The 23,011-nt window shown below is 39.0% G+C and overlaps 1 protein-coding gene across 3 annotated transcripts in view; it reads right to left on the bottom strand.

The window, feature by feature from the left end:
- TAF1B (TATA-box binding protein associated factor, RNA polymerase I subunit B) overlaps positions 1-23,011 on the bottom strand; it is a 59,729-nt gene that overhangs the window by 35,293 nt on the left and 1,425 nt on the right. The window contains exons 2-8 of one of the 3 annotated variants that reach the window (XM_006910227.3): positions 22,778-22,876; positions 19,344-19,431; positions 17,041-17,138; positions 15,699-15,794; positions 13,404-13,557; positions 7,370-7,526; positions 3,674-3,773 (exon numbers count right to left, since the gene is read on the bottom strand). In XM_006910227.3, coding sequence (XP_006910289.1) covers positions 3,674-3,773; positions 7,370-7,526; positions 13,404-13,557; positions 15,699-15,794; positions 17,041-17,138; positions 19,344-19,431; positions 22,778-22,876 — 792 coding nt within the window. The other 2 variants (XM_025045724.1, XM_015588256.2) reach the window with 2 other exon arrangements.

Genomic DNA, 23,011 nt, shown 5'->3' with positions numbered 1-23,011 from the left:
AGAAATAGTACCAATATTACAAAACTTGTATCGAATTGTAAAAACTTAGAGCGGAAAACAGTTTAGATTTGATGCAATACTGACAACTAATATTTCAGGCTGAAACCCTGAATCATCACCAGAAATAAGTGTGACTATGATAGCTGCGGGCACTTCTCAGCCACACTGCTCACAGACAGGACAGGCAGTGCGAATCTCACCTAACAGCTTAAGTGAGGCTTCAGGGAAACGCGTGGCTATTGCAGTCACCGTCTCAATTCTGCGCATTCCATGTCACTGCTGCAGTCATTTAAACATGTGGCAACAATGGGATCTATTACTATTTGAAAGGATCCAGCGAATAAATACTAAAACAATTATTTTTATAGAGTGAACCTTGAGTATTTATGTGAGTATATATAAAGTGAAACAAAATTTCTTAATTCGAAAGGCGATTACTGGTTAGATACTAATCCGAGCATATAAACTGAGCCCAGGAAGCAATATCCTTTGCAAGAAGCCGAATTTATGGTAACTAAAATATAAAATACCATAGTGAAAAGCAAGAGTCATATCCGTGGACTTCCTGCAACCCATTTTGTAAACACTTAGAAATGGGCACATTCAAAGGGTTTTTTTTTAACAGATTTTTAAAATGAAAACTTTATTTTCCAAAAATGGTACATTTTTAATTTTTCTCCTCCAAGCAGATTGATTACCCTTTCAATCCCCACCTTAGAGGAAAAGCTTTTCCATCCAGGGGCCTGAAAGGGAGCCTATTACCATTTGAATTTCTGTGATATGCCTGCATTTTTAATATATTATCTTAAAAAAATCCTCATTAGAACCCTAATGAACTAGAGGTATATTTATTCTCAAGTCATATTTCTTCTTAGGCCAGTTTCCTTATTGAAAAAATAAGAAAAGCAGACTAAGTGATCTGTAAATTTCTCTCCAACTTTAATATTCCATGATTCTATATTAAAGATTCTGGTATCTGTTCCGAAGAAGCTTACAATTTGTTAAAGACAACAAAGTAATAATTTTAGACACTAGGAAAAACTGTAAATAATTTCAACCAAGCAAAAATTATTCATATAACTTGAATGGTGGACAGCTCTGAGAAATCAAGTTAAACCTCAGCCAGTTAGGATGTAAAATAAAGACCATACTAGGGATTGAGAGGGGAGGAAGGCAAAAAAGAATGGAAGGAGAGAAAGAGAATTTTTTATTAACCAAGATTAACAATGCAAAAATGATAACTCAGTCCCATTGGTCCCTCTAGGAAAACTGAACAAATATAAAAACACACACCTAGAATTATTAAACCCAAAGTCTTTTCCTTTCACCAGAACATTTAAACAGGGCTTTTAGCAGCTAAATATAAAATTACTTATAAATAAATTATGCAGGTTTTAAAATCAATTCTTTAAATTAAAAACAAAACAAAACAAAACCCTCTGTGACAGTTTCAGGGTGGTATCAGCAGTGTCCAAGGAATGCCCAGGAAGTCCAGACTTCCTGTCTCACTGAGCATGGGATGCCATCAAAAAAAGATGAAAAACTAATTGACCGTGAGTACAGGCTCGTTCTGAAACTAAGAACCTGTATTACTCTCTTCCCAGACATGAAGAGATGGGCTCCTAACATGCTAGGTGCATCTTACACTGAGTTTTTCCCTCCCCGATTTTACCCAAGTTCCACCACATCACCGACAAATTAGCCGGGGTCTGGAGTGCTGGCTGGAAAAGCAGGACGTGTCCTCTGTGTCTACAGTCTTTTAAGTAAACGATCACAGCCCTGCCCAAGCTGAGAAAGAGACTAACCTGCCTTTTTATAAAGGTCCACCCTTCAGGAAGGCTGCTCTAGCTAGTCAGTCTGTGCCTCATGTCAGGACACATGTACTGCTACCCCATGGTCACTACTGGCCTGTACCACACTCCAGTGGGCTCTTCTATCCCACGCTTTCTGGTTCTGGCAGCCCTCTCTGCCACAGGACCACCTCGTGGTTTTGGTAACCAATATGGAGCCCCTTTTTTGCCTCAGTAACCTACTCCCACTTCCTGACCTTGCTGCTCCCCGCCCGCCCACCCCACCATCACTGCTTGGTATGGTCCCTCGTTTCTGTCTCCTTCCAAAGTAAGACTGCCTTGGCTATGCTGGACGATATTCAGGGCGACAATACCAGGCAAGGCACCTAATCTCTCTGTGCCTCAGTTTCCTCGTCTGTGAAAAAGGGGTGATAATAATACTACATAGTTCATAGGCCTGGTGTAATTAATGAGCTTATAAACGATTTCAAACAGGGCCTGGTGCCTGATGGGCACTACCGCCACTATTATTTCTGTTTTGTTGGTCCAGGCCGAGCGGTAGCTGCAGCTGCGCCCTCCTTCCTCGTGCTGCCTCTGGATGGGCGAGCGCCAGCGCACTTGGAGTTCGTCTTCTCTCTCCCAGGTATGAAATAAATGGTGATTTTAAGGAAGCAGCACTCGGAACTCACCTTCAAGCCTGCTTTCTGCTTTCTACATCTATAAGAACTGCCCCAGCACAAATGTGGTGAGGGTGGAGCCATTGCTAGTTGAAAAATCTAATGTTCTCTTCAAATCGTCTCTACAGTAACCAATATTCTAAGTCAATGTAAAATGCTGCTAAAACTTATAACCTCCGATGCAAAATGTTATGGTATGTGGCAAGCTTATTTATCCGTATTTCCGCTCATCTATTTCCTTCTGCCTCAGTGCTTCAAAATTAACACATCGTATTGTTATATTTTCATAGCACCCATTTAAGTGCTCTGAGGAACCAGGGTGACGAGGAGGGCAGAGGAGCAGGCAAACAGGGCAAAAGATGATGCAGTGAGCAAATGGACCCACCAACTGCATGACCCTGGCAAACCATTCTACCTTTCTGAGGTATCTGCTCGCACGTAAAACTGGGATAAAGAGAACCATACTTATCGTGCAGGGGTTTACTAAGGATCACAAGTGTCTCTCCAATTAAATTGCGAACAATGTGAAGCTCATGAAGATTAGGAAGGCCTATGAAAATAACTCCCTAAGAGGGCAAATGGAGGATAATATTTGATATTAATACTTAGTACACTGAAACCTGCTGATGCAGAACAAATTAACACATCGTATTAACACTTGAGTATTATAAATAGTGATAAAGACTCATAATTACAAGGCAGAAGCCTTCATTGGAGGCATCTAAAAACAGATCTAGAAAAAGACTAACATGAGCAAAGGACTTAAAAATTAGTGCCTCTTGAAACAAGGTAATAACTTTCTTTTATTTATTCTTTTATTTTATACTATGTTGCTTTCATCCAAAGCGATGCAGTATACAGATAACAACAAAAAACTTTTTTTTTGAAATTTGAAATTAAAGGTCTCTATGTAAAACTTTTAAAGTTTAGTCTCAACAATATACCAGTCTGCAATACACATACCTTATAGCATAGTTATATTCTGAGGATAACCTAAAGGATTAGAAGCCACATAAGGAAAATAAAAAATTATAACTCTACTCTTCATTAAATTATGACTAATGTTCCATATTTGGACAGAAGAAGATCTAGACGACATTTTTAAAAAACTCTAACACCAAATAAGAAGTCAGGCAAGGAATATAAATCACCATACGACTCTTGTGTCTTACTAGTGACTACAAAAGAAAAAAGGAAATAACTTACCTCTATAGCAAAGATTCCTTTGTCACGCCCATATAATTTCATCTCCTCTGGAAAATGCTGAAAAGCATTTATGTAAGGAATATGGTCCTCTTCAACAAATCTATATTTTAAGAAAGAGTTTCTTATTAACCAGTGTCATCCCAATAAATTTAATTTTAAAAAAGTTTCAGTAAGAGATCTGTACTGAATTAGCAAAGTAAATGAGAGTTGAAAATGTTATATTTCAAAGACAAGGTAAGAATCAATTCAGTGTGTTGTTATTATGTTTTTAAGGGTGATAAATCTGAAAATATCTATAATTCTCTGTACCCATGCATGGAGAAAACATTTAGTCAATTATCTCATCATCTCTTAAGTTTCTGAGTAGATGAACAATTTATTTCTAAAAAGTGTATATCTTGTTGCTTCTCCGCCAGGCTTGCAGATATGGCAGCTCCTTCTCTCCACAGCTCCCCTCACATGATGAGCTCCTACTCGTTTTTTAAATTGCTTCTTTAGGGGGACTTTCCTTGACCCTTGTTGTGTTGGGACACCTTCCTTGTCTACCCTTCTGTCCCCAGTACCTACGACAGTGCATGGTACATGCTTGTCGGTGGAAGAACGATTAAGGGAAGCCTCCTTGCCCGTTTGCTTACCACCTCCTCCCAACATCTGGGACACAGCAGTTAATCAAATATTTTTGAGTAAATTACTGAGTTTGAAGAAAATAGCACACATATATAAATAAATATACATACATAATTATTTATAATTAATTCACCAGAAATGTATTGAGTACTATACATCCAGCACTATTCTAGGCTGTGGGGATACAGCAGTAAACAAAATAGGAAAATATTCTTGTTCTTAAGGAGTTTACATTCTATTGTAAAAGAGGAAGATGACAAAACAAATAAGTGAAAGATATAGTATGTTAGATAGAAAAAAACAGTTAAGGGGAAAAATAAAGTAGGGGAGAATAGAGAATGAGGAATAAGGGTAATGCAATCTGTACCATTATATATACATATCTATATATCAGATTTTTTTAAATAAGAAAATTGTTAAGGAAAATAAGATAAAGACAGGAATAAGTTAGTATAAAAAATATTTTGCTTTAAAGTTTTTGTGATTGGTAGAGCTAGCAGTTAAAGAACAATATTGATTCAACTTTAATTTCAAATTAAAAATGTAATTTCTTAAACTTTTTAGTCTACTAAAAGTGGAGAATTAAAGTAAATCTTTTATGTAAAATGGTGTTTTATAAAGTCTAATGATGAAACAGGGTTCATTACAGCAGCCCTATAAGGAAAACCACCCCACCCAGGTTTTCATTAGTTAATTCACAGAAGAGTATCTGTACACAGTAATCAGTATTTATATTATTTTGAAAGGACTTTTTTGGTTCAATATTATTTTATATACAAGATGTATTCCATGTTTATCGCTTTTATAACTATCTAGTATTCCATGATGTTAACATATTCATTAATTATCTAGTCATTCCCATGTGATAACACACACACACACACACACACACACACACGCACCACATGCACACACGCACACATGCACCCAGCACTGTATGAAGTGCTAGGAGTTCAGAGATGAGTAAGACATGAAAAATTCCTGCCATGACCCAAGCAGGTCACACAGTCAGCCTGCAGGTGAGTCGACATGGACAGTGCCGCCGTGTCCCCCCAGAGGCAGGCACAGGGCCGCAGGAGCAGAAACCTGCCCGGGGAAGCAGGCGAGTCGGCACAGAGCAGGTCTTGGGCATCCGGAGTTTTAACAATTTACATCATTTATAAATAGTGCTGCTCCTAACCTTTTTCCAGGTATTTTTTTCTTTTTGAATTTGAATTTCCTTTCAGAAAAGTACATGCTATTCCAAAAGACAGCCACCGCGTCAAAGTCCTGAACAGTCTATTTCCCTTGGTAAGTCTTATCAGATGAGTCTTTGGCTGGATCTAGGACGTTGACAGAGGAATGCCACACACTAAAACCCCTCCTGACCAACAGACCACTACTGTAGCCATGTCCCCTGGAAACCCTGTCTCTATTTACACTTTCATCATATTTTTCAAAAGTTTTAATCTCTGACAGAATGGAAATTTAACAAATTGGTTCTTCATTCCAGGTGATATAAGAAGCGCTGAATTAGAGTTAAGTCATATCTGCCTCCAAAACACATCTTGAGCCTATGTGCCTCATTCCAGTCACTAATGACTAACTGTATATGCAGAGAGGAAAGAGTCGAGGATGATGCTTAGGTTTCTGAATAGGATGCAACAGCGTGCATGGTATTTACAAAGAAAGAAAACACCAGAGAAGGAGCTGAACTGAGGAGAAAGATGATGAACCTCTTTTGGTCATGCTGATTTTGAGATACCGTAAAGACACACAAGGAGTGTCCAGCAAGCAGTTGTATATCATGTCATAATATTCATAATATATGGGTCTGGCCCTCAGTAGGCAAGTCTGGGCTGGAGATACAGATTTGGGAGTCATCATCATAGAGGCAGTAATTAAAGCCTTGGGAGAAGATGAGATCACCCAATGAGGGCATACAGAGCAAGATGAGGTTTTTAACTTAACAGTAAAATTTACTGAATCATAGACTATCTGTACACAGAGTTAATCACATTTGAGAAAAGCCTTGTTATTTGGTTGATGTGGCCAAAATCAAAGGCACTATCATAGTTTATTCAACCAAAGGGCCTAGTGCCAATGAAGATGATGATAATGAGGAAGGAGGAGGATGTGGAGGAGGAGGAGGAAGGAGGAAGGAAGCAGGAAGAAGGAAGACAGGAGGAGGAGGAAGAGGACAGCAAAAACAATAACCAGCACTGAGTTCCTACCATGTGCCGGGCACTGTCCAAGCGCTTTTGATGCAGTACTAGCTATAGAAAGCAGTTACAACCCTATGAGGCAGACATCGTCATCAGCCCCATTTTACCAGTGAGGTGACGGGCAGAGAGAAATTAAACAACTTACTCCGGGTCACGGAACATATAAGTGGCAGAGCCAGGATGCGAACCCAGGGATCTGTTTCTAAATCTGTTCTCTTAAAACCACTCTACACGCTGATCAAACCCAAATGTTATTAATTAGAACATAAAAAGCAAGGGAAAAAATTCACACATAAATGATTTTGGCACATCTTCCATTTCATGAGAAATTCTTATGCACAGTGCCATAATGTACTCATTAACTATAAAACCCTATAAATTATCTTTAAAAATGTAAATGCTGACTATCTACCCAACCCACTGGTTTTATTTTCAATTTTACCTTATAAACACAAGCAACCTATATTTTAGCTCTTAACAACACCAATGTATGCTTTTGTGTAACTACTAATAACCATTTGCCAATGTAAAATAAAGGTTATCTGTTCATCTTCTCCCTCAGAAATGAAAAATATTTAATAATACTACTCGGGTACTTAAATGTCACTTTTCACCTTCAAAGCATTTTGCTCACAGTAGATAATTAATTTTCCAACACTCCATGTAAGGTAAATACTATTATTACCACTATATAAATAAGGAAACCAAGGAGATGAATTACTAGCCCAGGAAGGATTAGAACTCAGGATCCCCAATATTTCCAGTCCCCTCCTCAATTTAAGCGTCCTGCAAAATTCAAAATATACAGAGGATGCCCCCTATCACACAGACAATTGGCAAAAGCATCACAGGAGGCCCAGCTTACCTCAGAAGATCGGAAAGAGTAATCGTCTCTCTTCGCCAAAGCAATGACAGAGAGCAGAAAGCGAGTGTCCTTGGCATGGTCATCTTCACAACCCCTTTCCGGTTTCGTAGTGAATATTCGACTCCATCGAGAGAGCCAGAACAGACGGATGCCGTCTCTTAGGGGACAAATGGAGATTTTTTTAAAGTGCAAGTAACTACTTTGGACAACAAAAGAAGAAACACTAAAAAATCCAAAGAAGTATTTTAAATATATTAAAATTAGGCTGTAATTGATAAAATCTTTACAAAATGCAATTTCCAATAAAGCGATGATGGTTTAAGAGGAAATTGGTCAAAAAGGTAATCGTTGGTTCTTTGTGAGAGCTGGATGGACTTGAATTCTGAAGAGGGATTTGACCTGTTTGAATTTTTAAACGTGAATATGAACAACTTTTCAAACACATGAAAGGGTAAACAATTACGAAGCAACACGCAAGTGTGTGACTGCTGTCTGGTCCAGGCCTCCTCTCACGCGCCCCTTCTCTGGACGCTTCCCGAGCACTGGCTAGGGTGGCACCGCCCCCCACTCCCACCCTCCAGGCATCTTCTACCACAGGGCATCATTTTATCCTCACTCGCTCCCTCCACACTTACTCGTCTCGTTCTGTGTGCCACTGCGCTAGGTCAAGGGAAATGACAGTGAGCAGGGCGTCACCTCTCTTGGAACTTCCATTCTAGTAATGGCAGACAGTCAATAAATAAAAAAATTACAACTGACTTATGGCGGTAGCCTTACACAGGAAAACGGCAATGTGTGGGGCATAGAAAGAGCGATGGGAAGGGAAGAGACATGCAACTTTACAGGAGTGGTCAGAGAAGATGATCGTCTTTGGGAAGAGGACATCTGAGCAGACCTGAATGAATTCAGGGAGGTCTTGAGGCTCTTGGGAAGAACACCAGGTGCATCGGCAGGAGTGAACCTGAAGGAACAGCAGGGAAGCCCGTGGGGCGAGAGCATCGTGGGTGAAGGGAAAGGGGGAGGAGACGACGATACAGGAGAGTAAGAAACCATATCATGTAGAGCTTTGTAGGTCACGAGTTGTCCTTTGGATTTTATTCTAAGTATAATAAGAAGTTTCTGGGGGAGTTTTAAACAGAGGAGCAACATGATCTCATTTATGTTTTAAAAAGGTCACTCCGGTTGCTACATGAAGAGTGGGTTATAGGAGGGCAGGAGTGGACATAGGACACCACCCCTCCGGGGGAGCAATGCCCGCCTGGACCGCAGTGGCAGCACGGCGGGTGGTGAGGAATGGCTGGATTCTGCGCAGAATTTGAAGGCAGAGTCAAAAGGATTTACTAAAGGACCTGATGGGAAATAGGAGAGAAAAAGAGAAGTCTGATTTTTAGGGTTTTGGTCTGAGCAACAAGAGAAATGGAGATACCGTTTACTGAGACAAGGAAGATGGCAAAGGAGGAGGTTTGATGAGAGGAATCCAGCCGCCAGAATTGCACACGGTGAGTGTGCAGGGTGAGTATGGTCTAATTAAATAGACACATGGAAATGTTGAGTAGATAACTGATTATAAAAATCTGTAGTTCGGAGGAGAGACTGAGCTAGAAAAAGGAATTTCAGAGTCTTTGGGATACAGCTGTTGTTTAAAGTCAGAGTGAAGGTAGACAGAAAGCAGGACTAGGAAGGAATCTGAGAGGCTCCGAGCTTTCCTGCACAAAAACTCTCCAAATTATTCTGCAGAATCCCTTTTCCCAAATTCTGTAAACCCTTTCTTCATAGCATTTACCAGTAACTGAACTTTTCTTTTTGATATGTGCGTTTATTGTCCAGCTCCTCTTGCTACAGTCTAAACACCTTGAAGGCACACAGCCTTGCTCACCACTGTGTCCCCACTGCCCAAAACAGGCCCAAGCACGGAGTAGGAACCCCAGAAATATTTGGTAACAAATGGGTCTCGCAGTTCAACTTCTGAAAAAATTCAGGGTCAAGGCATGTTGTGGCAGCACTATTTATAATACGAAAAAAATTTTTTTAAACAATCTAAGTGACTGGAATAGAAAATTAATTAAATAACTCCATACAATGGAATACTACATAACAATTTACACAATGTTTTTAGGCAGTGGTTCTCAAAGTATTGCCCCTGGACCAGCTGCACGAGCATCAACTGACAACTTTGGAGAGCTATGCCGATCTGTGTTCTAACAAGCCTTGTAGGTATCCTGATGGCTGCTAAAGTTTGAGGATGACTGTTTTCAAAGAATATATAAGGATACAGGTTTCCATAAAATATTATGTTAAAAAGATATAGAACGACATATAGCAACTAACTTCCAGTTACGATGAAAGACTGAAAATACACATTCACCTCTGCTCTGTCTCACTTCAACAATCATAAAGGCATTTTAAAAAGATATAAACCCAAGAACAGAAAACTTGGAAAAAGAGACAACAGCAATAAAATTTTAGAAGCTATAAAGCACACAGACAGGTGGTTACTGCCTTAGCAGTCCTGAGAAAGCTGGAGTCAAAGTCAGGACAGGGAAAACCAAAAACCAATCGAATTCCCCCCCTGGGGACCTCTAAAGAAGGCTCGGGAATTGGTAAAACCAGGTACCCTTGGAAACGGGGTGAAGGTAGGGCTGACACCGAAGGACCGCTTGAAAGTCAGATTAAGAAAGTTAGACACTCGGATTCCTACCCCAGCTCCTGCAGCCAAATGCCTACTCCTCCCCAAACCTGGCAGAAAAGTGGAAGTTTCTCCTCTAGAGAGAGTAAAATAAAAGATCTCTAGAATAGGGCCCTCAATCACATATAGTTGAGAGTAGGGGTATCTTACATCAAGCAGCAGGGTTAAGTGAAAGTTTACTTTCTGAGTCTCGAGACAACCCCCATTTCCCTCGGGCCCTCTCTTCCCGCCCACTTCCCAAAGCAGCCAAGATTACACCCTTCAACCAGAAGACTCAAAGAGATTTCTCTAGAAAATCTGATCAGCTCCAGGGGAAAAGATTTCAAAATGATAATGCTGGAGGTTCACTTTAGAAAATAATCCAGCTAGATCACCCTCTCATGCAGAGTAGCGCTGACGAGACTCGCCATGGTACAAAGCTTTAAATCAACTTTTTTGTCCCCATTCTTAAGCAAGACTAGCCATCTCGGGCTCACGAAACATTTGAAGAAAGTCTCTGTTACAGCCACGTGTCACTTAACAAAAAAAATAATACGTTCTGAGAAACTGGTCATCATGCGACCATAGGGTATACTTACCCAAAGCTAGGTAGTATAGCCTACTACACACCTAAGGGGTAGGGGGTGGGGGGGCGGTGCGGGCTTGGAGGGAGGTGCCCTGGGAGGGAGAGTAGATCTTAGGAAGAGGGAGAGAGGAGGGAGAGAGGGAAGAGAATGGGAAAGAAAAGGAGAGCAGAGATCAAAAGAGACACAGAGATTAAAGCTTGAGGCAAGGAATAATAAAAGAGAGAGAGGGAGGAGGGAGAGAGACAGAAAGACAGAGACTGGGTGGGTGGGGAGGGAGAGAGAGAGAGAGAAAGAGAGAGAGAGGAAGAGAGGAAATGAACTGGGACAAGAGATAGAGAAATGGAGAAAAGGAAAGTGAGTTGTGTGCACAGTCTGCATGCAAGGTGGGGAGCGAAGGGCAGGGTGGGGGGCAGGTAGGCTCCCCACCACACACACACTCCCCAGCCCCATCCTCTTGCTCCCTCCCGGAATTCTGGTCCCAGCCTTGAACACCACATTGAGCTTCTTCTTCTATTTAAAGCACCTAGAGCTGGCTGTAATTTCAACATCATAGTTGGGTCCAGTATTTCGCAAACTTTTTGTTTCTAATCCATTATAATCTTATGGGACCACTGTGTATATGTGGTGCCTCCTTCACAGAAATGTCATAAAGCAGCATACAACTGTATAAACAGCAGAGGCCAAAACAATCAAATGGGGCGGGGGGATATCAATATCCTCAGCTAAATAAGATGCTCCACAAAAACGATGCATAAATCAGAAAAGAAGATAAAATGGGATCAAGAAAATAAGGAATTTAATAAAAGAAGAGGTGACCAAATCCTCAGGATGGTGGTAGAGCTATCAAAGTCAGCCAGGTCACAGGTTTAAAGATAGAGCATTCTAGATCGAAGCGGGTCAGAAGCTCCAGAAAGCCTTCTAGAGGATAAAATTGACAGACTAAGGAATTGAGAGATTTTTTTCAGAACTAGGAGGAAGTATGGAGATATGTTATTAATAAACTGTAGATTAGTAATAAATAGAAAACTAAACTAAGACAAGTACCAGCACAAGAAAAACCAAAGGATACACAGAAGGTGTAATCTATAGTAAATTATACAGCTCAGTTCTGAGCCGCACTTATGTTTATAATAATTTAAGCACTAAAGATTGATCTGGTAAAAAAAAATAATTATATCAGGAAGATAGAAAATGAAAAATGAAAAATTGTGTGCTGGTGACTCCATGGGAGGAGGGGCAGCGAGGAATGCACGAAAGAGCTAAGACTTCCTCATCCACAGAGGGAACTTGACAGCTGACGTCCCGAACCAGGACTCAAGACGCAGTACTAGACGCGCATGACACACAGAGCATGGAGGCTGCAGAAGAGCTGGAAACGAACGTCTCTTGAGAACAGGACATTTTGGGGAAACAGTGGAATATAATTTTTCTGTTTTTTATTTTTACAATTTTTTATAACAAGCTTCATAAATATATTTGAATTATATGCATGTAGAACTTTGATTAAAAAATGTAAAGGATGAAGAAATAGTTCACATTTTTGCAAAGACAAAATAATAAAACTCCCTTTCTCTCCATATGTACATTCCTTTCTGGAATGATCTACTATGACAATAATGGTTATTTCTGGGTGGTACAATAACTGGTAATTTTACTTTCTTTGTGACCATCTGTATTTTAGTTTCGTAATAAGAGTTGTATTAAGAGTTATTTTTAATGTAAAAACTAAAATAAAGCTCTATTATTAAAACTCACTAAAAAACACAACAAAACCTTAATATAGGTAAACAGCTACGATGCTGTAAAAGGCAGGGATGCTTTGAGCCACAGCTCCCTGGGACGGGGCTCAGGCTTGCCTGAAAGCACAGAGGAAACTCAGAGCCGCCCGATCAGTCTGTGATTCCAACTTCTTTACTTCCTTGGCCAGAAAAGTGACTTATCTGATATCTGTCACGGTGCAGTCTAGCAAGAAATGCGGATATGCCGATAAAAGGAATTTTTAATCTTTGGAGGGCAAGGGGCTTGCAAAGCAGCAGTCCGTACAAGAAATGTTTTGTTGAAAATTTTATATAACCACACTTAACCCAGATTTCAACAATATCTAACACCGGAGGGTTTGGGAGCTATCTCCCAAAGAACTCTGTCAGCGCACATCAAGATTCTAGTAAACTATAACAAAAGCCTGGTCTGTTCTTTGAGGTCTGTTTTCTACCATGTTGTTTTGTTTTAAAAAACATAGAATGGAAATGGCTAAAATTATGAATAAATGCTTTGAGGAGAAGGTCTATGTCTGTAACCTTAAATATACTCCTTATCTATTTTAAATTATGGAATTCAACCAGAAAATAAGACACACATACACACATGTAATGTGGTGAATTCTGCTCAGCTTGTTTTAGTCTGTGTTTAGAAATGAGGCATATAATTTTTGACTTTTGTCTACTTTACCATACGGCTAGATCTATCATTTCTCTGCTCCAAATTTTCTTTGAAAATTCTGAGCTCCAACATGTACACAATCTTTACTGAGTTAAGTCTCCTTCTTTCTGGATCCACTTAATGTTTAGCTCCCTTTAAACATCACGCAAGAATACTAATGTGGAGACAATGTACCTTTTAAAAAATTACACTGAGATTTTATTTGATTTACCTCTCTCCTAGCCATATGATTTTGCTAGGCCAAGTTCCTCTTCTTGGAATATGAAGAGATTAGGCATACCACATTATTGTAAAGATGCACTGCCAACTTTAAAATTCTAGGTCGTTTGATGCTCATTTTTACCCGATTGTGATGCTTTGTTGATGGGGAAAGGCTTTCGCATGTGGACATCAGGCTGAGACTCTGCTCCACTTTCAACAAAAGAAGGACAGCTAAAGTCACTTAGCAGCTCGGGTTCACTATCCCAGTCTGAATGACTTGGATTTTCTTCCAATACCTAGTTACAAGGTGATATAAATTAAATTATTGCATAGGAATTTAAATGCAATTAATTTCCATCCCGAAAGCCATAAAAGAAGCCACTCCGGAGAACTGCGACTGTCTGCGGAGCCCCACAGACAGACTATCCCATATCCTGGTTTAATTTTTTTCACATGTATTACTGAAATGGTAGTTAAAGGATCCCTAACAAAGATCAGAAAGCCGCCTACCTCGAGGCCTCATTAGCTGACATTACCTTGGGGGAAGTGATCACAATCAAAAAGCCATGCTTTCAGCCATGCGGGCCAAGAAGCTAGATCTTATTAAGAGGAGATAAGACTCATGTTAAGGAAACTCACAAGAGAATAAAGGAAAAAATTAAAAATCCGGGATATGATGTTTGTGTCCTCCGTCAAGGACACATCTTCTCTGTAGGCAAGCGCGTGAGATGCATGGTACACTATAAAGTGGCAGATGAGCATAAACTCACCAAGAAAACTGAAGCAAGCAGAAGGAAACCTCCACAGGTTAGTGCAGGCAGCCATCTGCCAGCAGCGTGACCGCATACCCTGCCCTGTCTGAGCTTTCTGGTGGACTCTCCAGACTCCCGTCTAAAGCCAGTTTCTTCCTTGTGCACTCGACCCCACCCGTCTCTACTCAAAGATTCACTTCTACTTCTACTCTCTTTCTCTCCATTGAACATTTCTTCTCTCTCCTGTATTGGGTATATCAGTACAAGAACATTCTATCATTTATGCCACTTAAAAAAAACCTTCCTTGACTCCAGCTATGCTGCAATTTCTTTGCACAGGTGTACCTTGTTTTACTGCATTTCATTTCATTGCACTTCACAGATGTTGCATTTTTCACAAATTGAAGGCAAGACTCTCCACCAGCAAAAAGATTACAACTCGCCTTAGAGAGAGAGTCTCCTGCTTCAGTGGTCTGGAAGCCAACCTACAATGTCTCCGAGTTGGGCCTGTACTTCTTTGCAGCGATGCCTTGAAAGTTATCCAGACTTGCAGGGTCTGATTTCTCTCCTCCTGGACTATCTTATTCCTCCATTCCAATAAAACTTTTGATCCCACTCCTCCGCTCGTCGCCATTTAGCTTTCTTTCCTTCCTGAGCAGGCAGCAGCCTTTCTCGCAGCTGATCAGGTCCCTCCTCTTGAAACACTTTGTTCCTTAGTTTTCAGAACATCCCCCTCACTCTCTTGGCTTCCTCCTACTTCACTAGCCCTTTCTCAGACTTCTTCTACCCCAGACATCTTAATCCTAGCGTGGCCTAGAGCTCAGTGCTTGGTCCTCTTCTCTGTCTTCATGCCTTGGCGATGTCATCTCATCCTGTAGTTTTCAATACTATCTACGATATTGTTTTCAATTCTAAAATAATGGTGCATCTTACAAACAATGGCATTTTAGATTTCACGATTATAGTATAAATTGACAGCTTCCAAATTTATACTTCCAGCCCAGACCTCTCTCCTAAAAACTTGCATATCTAACTGAGTACTTGACATTTCCTCCTGGATGCCTAAAAGGCGTCTCAAACTTAACGTGTCCAACACTGACTATTGATCTTCCTGCCCCACCTGTTATTTCAGTTGATGGCAATTCCTTCCAGAAGCTCAGGTGAAAATCTCTGAGTCATCCTTGATGACTTCTCTCTTTCTCTTACACCCCACCATCCAATCCATCGGAAAATTCTGTTGGTTCTATCCAAAGTTTCTCTAGAATCCTACCACTTGTCATTTCCACTGCTACCACCTGGTTCCAGCCACCATCATTTCTCATCTGGAGCAGTGCTTCTGAAACTTTAGCGTGTACAGAAAGCACGCAGGAACCATGCTAAAATGCAGACTCTGATTTAGCAGCTGTTGGGTGAGGCCCGAAAGCTGCACGTCCTCCCCTAGATAGCCTCATGGCTTACTCGCCTGCTTCCTTAAGACCAAATATTTCTTTATGTTTCAATTAGTCAAATAAGTCAAAATCAATCTCGATGTCTAGATCAGTGACCTTGTTTCTGGGCTGTAATAGAAGCCTCTTCACAGAGAATCCTCTGACCAGCCTCATAAACCCAGGTGAGGCTGAAGCCATCTTCGCCTCTACCGCTCACTAGAAACGTCTTCTTGTGGCACTTTCAGACCTGGGACTTACCGTGGCTTTCCTTCTGCTGGTATAAACTGGGTTTTTACAATATGCCTGCTTGCTCTTCTGAAGGTAGCGCTTCCAAAAATTATGTAAAACTTCATTCTAGGGTGAAAGGGAAATGAGGGGTGATTCAGGTTATGATGACAAATACGTCTATACCACAGGATCTCTTGTTCTTTACATATTGTCCTATGTAAATATTTTCTAACCTACGTTTCCTTAACTAGCAATCTTACCTAATGTAATGACTATCACGCATACACTTCTGGTGTTTCATGTGTTTGAGCTTTTAATTCCTATAAGACTTTTCAGGTCAGCCCAGAGTCCCCGCAGGCTGCACACTGGTCCAGAGGCCACTCTGTTAGGGGTCGTCCCAGACACTGGTGCGAACAAAGCCTCCTCCACAGACCTTTCTTTGATGACTTGAGTCGACGTTGATCTTTATTCCTTCTCTTTTTGCCTTTACTGTCACTTGTGAGCAACCACTACATAATTTTGTGTTTATTCATTCCACATATACATAAAACCCTCTCTCCGACTAGGCTAGATCTCTTAGCACTTGGTTTCCAATGATGGGCATGAAGCAAATGTACAAAAACCGCAGGTTGCTAAGTAACTGGCTTTTAAAGAATTCTTGTAATGGCTTCAACTACATGAGAAATATGAAATTCAAATAACAGTAGGGATACTATGGTACTTCTGAGAGGCAGCAAAGTCAAAGTGTTGTCCCTGGACCAGTGGCACCGGTGTCACCTGAGAACTTGCTAGAAGTGCAAATTCTTGGGCTTTTCTCCAGACCTACTGAATCAGAAACTGGAATGGGGTCCAGCGATCTGTATTTTAGCAAGCCCTCCGGGTGATTCTGACACAAATTCAAGTTTGACAACCACTGCTTTCAGGTAGCACCCCCAAAGTACATTCTGGAACTCAAGAGTAGTGATAGACACTACACACAAATACAAACTTTACTAAAGGGTTCTGTTCTCAAACCATGAATACTGCATACTATGTCCCTTTGGAAATTTAATAAGCACATTAACACACAAAAGGTACCAGTAATTCTGCAAAGTTGTTTTACTTCGTTTAACCGACTGTTTCCTAAATATCTGATGACTCAAATCTTTTTTATTTTCTTTCAGATGCACTGCTTATTTATATCCTTTAGAATACGATTTGAGAATTGCTGGTCTAATAAAAAGATTAAAGCAAAAATACCAGAAAAATGGTTCTTCCGGTAACCCCAGTGTTATTACCTATAACTCTACTTTTCTCCTTCGTTTCACTCTAAATCTTACTGTTCTTCAAACAACAAAATGTAAAGCTAACATCTAGATACAAACAGACTTACCTTTAATTCTGGGCCTACTCCAAGGGTCTTCAAGGCTTCTGCTTGTTGGTAAAGTACGTGCTGAAAACCTTCGCACACATACCAATCCCAGCCTTTCTCTAAATGACAAGTAACACGTTTCAGACACTTGCATTCCTAATTTACTAACTGCAATGCTACTACAAAGTAACAATTGTGTTTTACATATTGCAACTGGAATTTTTTTGTATCCTTAAATAGGGTTTCCATTCTTATGGTTCTCTTGTTTCCGATGTGGTAAATTTGTACATGAATGCTAAAGCTACACATTATTTTTCTATAATTTATCAGATTTTAAATATTTTAAGTTATCTATAGTTTTTCTGAAATGTTAATGTAAAAGGCAGAGAAATGAACAGTCATCATGTTGAAAAAGTGAAGTAAGTTTTAAAAATGCATACGGTACTGAATAATGCCCACTAACGTCCTGAGTGGAGGAATATTCAATACTCAGCCACCGCTTATACCACCCCTCTGTTCCAAATGACAAAGAAAGGGAACAATGAGCATTTGGAGAATGGATGAACAAAAGCCAAGATGTGATGGTCACTATACAAGAAAGGGCAATAAGAACATTCAAAAATAATAAACTGCTCGATGGCATTCTGCTTTTCTGGAAATGGATCTAGGTTATAGGGAGAAATTGAAAACAAAGAATCAAATACTTATGGAGTTTTGCCTAGGTGCCAGGTGTGTGCTTGCCATTGTAAATAGGTTATTTTCTTCAACCCTCAAAACAACCCTAAGAGATTGTGAAGAAATCTTGCTACCACAATAGACAACAGCTACATGTTTCACAGAACTACATTTAAAGAAAATGTTAAAATCTGTTAAGACTCTTATATTTTACCCCTCCCTGCTGGAAAAAATACTATACTTTTTGAAAAGTACGTTATCAGCTTTTTTATACATAGCTTCTGAAGTCTGTTACTATGACTCCAAGATCCCCTCTCTCCTGCAGAATGTCATAGGACTCCTACTCACCTTCCTCATCTTAGTCTCACAAGGTCTCCCCATCCCTGTTAACTCTTAGGTTGTATATGAGTAAAACAGAAAGCCTGTAATTTTGGTGCACCCCTCAAGTTGAAGCTGAGGGAGTTTAAACTCTTGAAGCTGTATATCTGGGCTCTCTCCTTCCTGCACACTGTTGTTACAAACTGACAAAGTCAGATTTTAAGTTCTGCATCTGGGTTCCTATTTTATATAACAAATGGTATTACCATTCCCATTTTACAGATGAAGAAACTAAGGTCAAAGAGATTGAATATAAGACACTTGATGTCTAATTTGAAGCACCTAAAGTTCCTTCAGCAACTTAAGTTTAAACTCTATATTTTAATTATTTATTACATAGGCCAAGTCTAAATTGTTCAGGTTTTACCCTAATTAAACTTAATTAAAATTAATCAAGTTTTAGCCTTATGAAAATAGTCACTATTAAAAGTTAAACGGGAACACGTTAGCATTTAGACATTCTCTCTGTTATTCATCTAAGAGTGTCAATGTATTTAATATTGACATTTCATTACGTTTATACATATATAATATATGTCATGTTTGTGTATCCTTAAAGCTACCACATATAGAAGAGTCCATCATTATCATCAGCCTGGTTTCAAACTTGAGAATCCGGTCCTAGGTAATTAGTCACGGAAATATAAAGCATCAGGTAGACTTTACTTCAGAGTCTTCTCGATAATGGTTAATTATATGTACTCACTGGATTAATAAAATAGATTGCCTTTCAAAGCACACCCATGCTAAGGCTATTTCAAGGGAAAATCATTTTTCCTATTTTAAAAGGGTGTGTATCATTTTTCCTATTTTAAAAGGGTGTGTTCAAAATTCAATGTGAGTAATGGATTTCTAAAAGTTGACTATCGAGTTTAACTCGCCTAACCTGACAATTCCAGCTGAATTGTTTCGGAAAATAAGCATTTTCCTTTAAAAGCACAGAAAATCACATTCATAATAGATGATATAGAACAGAAAAACATATGCCAACAGATAAATAGAAATATGCTATTTTTGCTATCATTAATTTTTGCATGATAATTGCTGCACTAGAACAGTAACTCACTGACAACTGGCTGGATAAAAAAGGACACGCTTTAAGACACTTGCTTCCAATTTTACCATCAATAATTACCCACTTTAATTCCATTTTGAATAATCTGTTTAAAATTCTGGCAACTTTTCTAGAATCTATTTAATATTCCATTCCACATCCCCAAATCATGAAGGTGAGAAACATGAATGCAAGCACATATAAAGAAAGAGCTTACCAAGTTTTCTTTTTCTTTTAAGTCCCCGGTTGATGGCTTGTATTTTAGTATTTGGAATAGCCTCAGTGCTTATAACTTCCTTGGATCTCTGCAGGAAACAGACCGTTAAAAAGATAGCTTTACCTCTTCCTAAATATATTTCCAAGCATGTTCTGGAAGTATCAGAACCAAACTGTGAATGCCAAGACCAATGATGGTAACATTTTGGGAAAATTACATAAATTGGGACATTCTGATTAACCTTTATGTTGCTTTCACATTCAAAATTAATTAGTATCTAAAACTGTGTCTGGAATATAGTATACACTAAATAAATGTCTGTCAATAAATAAACTTTTATTTTTATTTTTTATTTGTTTCAAACTAAACCTAAGGTCAAATGTATTCACTTTTTTCTGTATCCAAAACACATTTTGGAATTAAAATAATTCCTGTATTTATTGTAATCAGCAATGCCTAAGCTACACATAGATTAGTTTCATCCTACTTTTCTGTGTGTTTGAATAATACTCTAAAACAGCTTTATTTATGAAACTACAAAAGTACTACTTTTTATTTTTAATCAACTTAATAGGATTTTGGAAGGACTAGATGGTAAATTTCATCCCAAAGTCTTCAATTCCAAGTGCTCTCAGGGCTTGGTACCTAACATTCTAGCCCTCTCTCACACACAAATACAAAAAAAGTATTAAGTCTTAATGATGTGGAAAAGGTGAAGATTTTTAACTAACAGGGAACATTTATATATTTCTCTGAAGTTAGATTTAGAATTAAATTTATCTTCAACAGGATTTTGGGAATGCATTTTCTCTAGTCACAGACACCACATTCAAAGGAGTTCTGGCAGACTGGGTTGGCCTCAGTAAGAGCATAAGACACATCCGAATACATGCCAAAGCAGTTTCCCAGGAGAGACATTTAGAAGTTTTAGGTAAAACTTCTAAAGAGCAGGCAGAAAAAAAAGGTTTAAAATCTGACTAGATAAAATGTGAAATAACTAAAAGCTAGAAAAAGCTAAAAATCTAAATTGGAGCTATAATTTATTAAATTACTAGATGGTTGGTTGTATTATGGACTACTTATACAGTCAATTAAAATGTCCACAAATGTTTAGAATGATGCAGGGAAATAATTTATTAAGACAGAACATTCAATAATACATCCCTTTTCCCTTCTGATATACAGAAAAAAAAAAAAAGACACTAGACAGAAGCTACTGAAATGCTGTGTATTGAGATTATAGGTGATTTTAGCTCTCATCTTCATAATTTCCAAATTTTCTACAATAAATTTGCTCTTATAGTCACAAAAGTCTAGTAAACTCATGCGATTCTAGCCTACACCTTATTACATACCCATGAAATACTTGCAAGAATATCTATCATACAAATTGGCCAGATTTAAAACCTGAAAAAATTTTTCCTATATAAAATATACCAAGAGAACATTCTAATTCCTTTATCAATCCAGAAGGCTCCTTCCAGACTGCAGGGAGGATGTAGAGCTTGAGGGCTATATATGGAGAAAGATGGAGGGCAATGAGAGGGGAGGAAAATAGGGAAAGTTGTATCATGACTTCTGCTCTTCGTAGGTGTGACGACAGTCTCGTCAGCCATTCCCCGCCTAATGGATTTCAACACCTTCACACTCAATACCACACTCCAGACAGTGCCTGGCAAATCATGTTCTATATGAAGACCATGCCTGGACTGCCACAAGCCCAGAGTAACCACTGAAGCTGTGCAACACACGGTTTTGTCTACCACATGGAAGGCACTGAATTAAATTCTTGGCCTATATAAAAATGTTGCTCACTTTCAAGAATGCTACATTCTTAACAAATTACTCCACAGAGGTTGATAGTCGCTCAAATGTGGAACTAGGTAGTGGTATTTGGGTCATTCAAATTAAAATATGACTATAGCAGATTTTATCAGATAAAAACAAATAAAAACATTATCAAAGACAGAAATAAAATATGCAATTAGTTAATGTAGTTTAATGTCTACAAAAATAGTACCTTGACTTCATCTGCTAATGGCAAATAGTCCATTTAGACACAACCTTCCTTCACTGTGTTTACATTTACACTGCTGGTGCAAAAGCAGTGATGAGTGTAACTGCCAGTGGCTGACATGCAGCAAAGCAGAGAGGCTGGAACTGCACATATTTAAAGTCCATAATTTCATATGTGTGTGTGTGTCCATGAAACCATCACTGTAATCAAGATAATGGACATATCCGTCACCCCCACAATTTCATCAGGCGAGCACTGATCTTTTTAACATCCCGTGTGACTAAATGGGAGTAGACATGAGAACTTCCGCTGCAGACAGAAGAACGATTGCCTCAAGGAAAAGCTCTTGGGTGATCTGAGTTGCAAGCCAAATTAACAACTTTTCTCAAGGGAAATTTTTTTTTTTTACTTGCTTCATTTTTTTTTTTTTCCCGGGTTTTTAGTTGTTTAAGGTAGGAAGGTAAATCTGGATCCCGTTACTTCATCTTGGCCAGAAGCAGAAGTCGACACAGCTACTTTTATCTGTCCCAAATGTGCTTCTTTGAAGCCTATGTGGTAAAGGTAATATTTGTCCCTTCCTGGCCCTGTAGACTTAGAGCAAATCCTTTTCCAGAGAGGAGTTTAGCCTGTCCAACAGCAGGTTGGCCACACCCTTGGTTATTTTCGTTATATTGCCCCGAAGGTGTGTAACCAAAACAGGACCTAGCACTTCCAATGTGAAGGCAGTCTCATTTACCAAGGCCACACAGGATAGTATGACAATTTCTATTTTAAGAGGCAGGTGTGGTGGGGTAACATGAATACTGGAGTCAGAAGATTCAGGTTCAAGTCCTGGCTCAACACTTTATACTTTTGTGACTTTCGCAAACTCACTCAACTGGTGAGCCCTACTTGCCCCATCTACAGATAGGCATGATAGCATATCTCACAAGTTAAGAGGAGGACATTAAATAACGGGTAAGAAAACACTTGTTAATCTGTAAAGTACTACACAAAGATAAAATAATGGTGAAGCATACTTCCAATACTTCCAATAGTACTCAATCTTCCCAATATTCCATCTTCCAGACCTCTAAGCTACCACATTAAAACTCGTAAATAAGTATTAACTAATAAAAAGAAATGCACCATCTTCTAAGTATAATTTTAATTATTTCCCCTTATACTACACAATCTGATTGAATCAGGAAATCGTTTATATACAGGGTCCAACATAATTTCAAAAACTCATCCGAAATCTAATTTACAAATTTCTTAATCTCTGTGTAAGCACTTGAAGACTACTTACATTCTTGGAATCTGGGCTTTGCATGAGTGGTTAAAAATAGATAAATTCTTTGGGAACCATGCCACATATCAGGCTGAAATTGCAATTTTTAAAACATAAGCAAATTCATAAATGAGATCTGTAACTTACCTCTGTAACGTTGTGGCAACAAGTGCAGTAATATTTGCCTTCATCAGTAAGACCCCAAGAGACAGCAGCACACTGAGTGCAGCGTTCTCTGAACTCTTCCTAGAGGGGAAAAAAAAACCCCGCATTCAATACATTGTATCTAAACCCTGCAGTTCTATCAGTGTTCCCTGCAATTTTACTCTATAAAAAAAAAAATCATAGAAAATGGAAAATATATGAGAGATTATCTTTAAA

The sequence above is a fragment of the Pteropus alecto genome, unplaced genomic scaffold (genome assembly GCF_000325575.1).
Source record: "Pteropus alecto unplaced genomic scaffold, ASM32557v1 scaffold61, whole genome shotgun sequence".
NCBI classification, from domain to species: Eukaryota; Metazoa; Chordata; class Mammalia; order Chiroptera; family Pteropodidae; genus Pteropus; species Pteropus alecto.
Note: the sequence above shows the minus strand (reverse complement) of the source record. Positions and strands in the feature narration are given on the sequence as shown.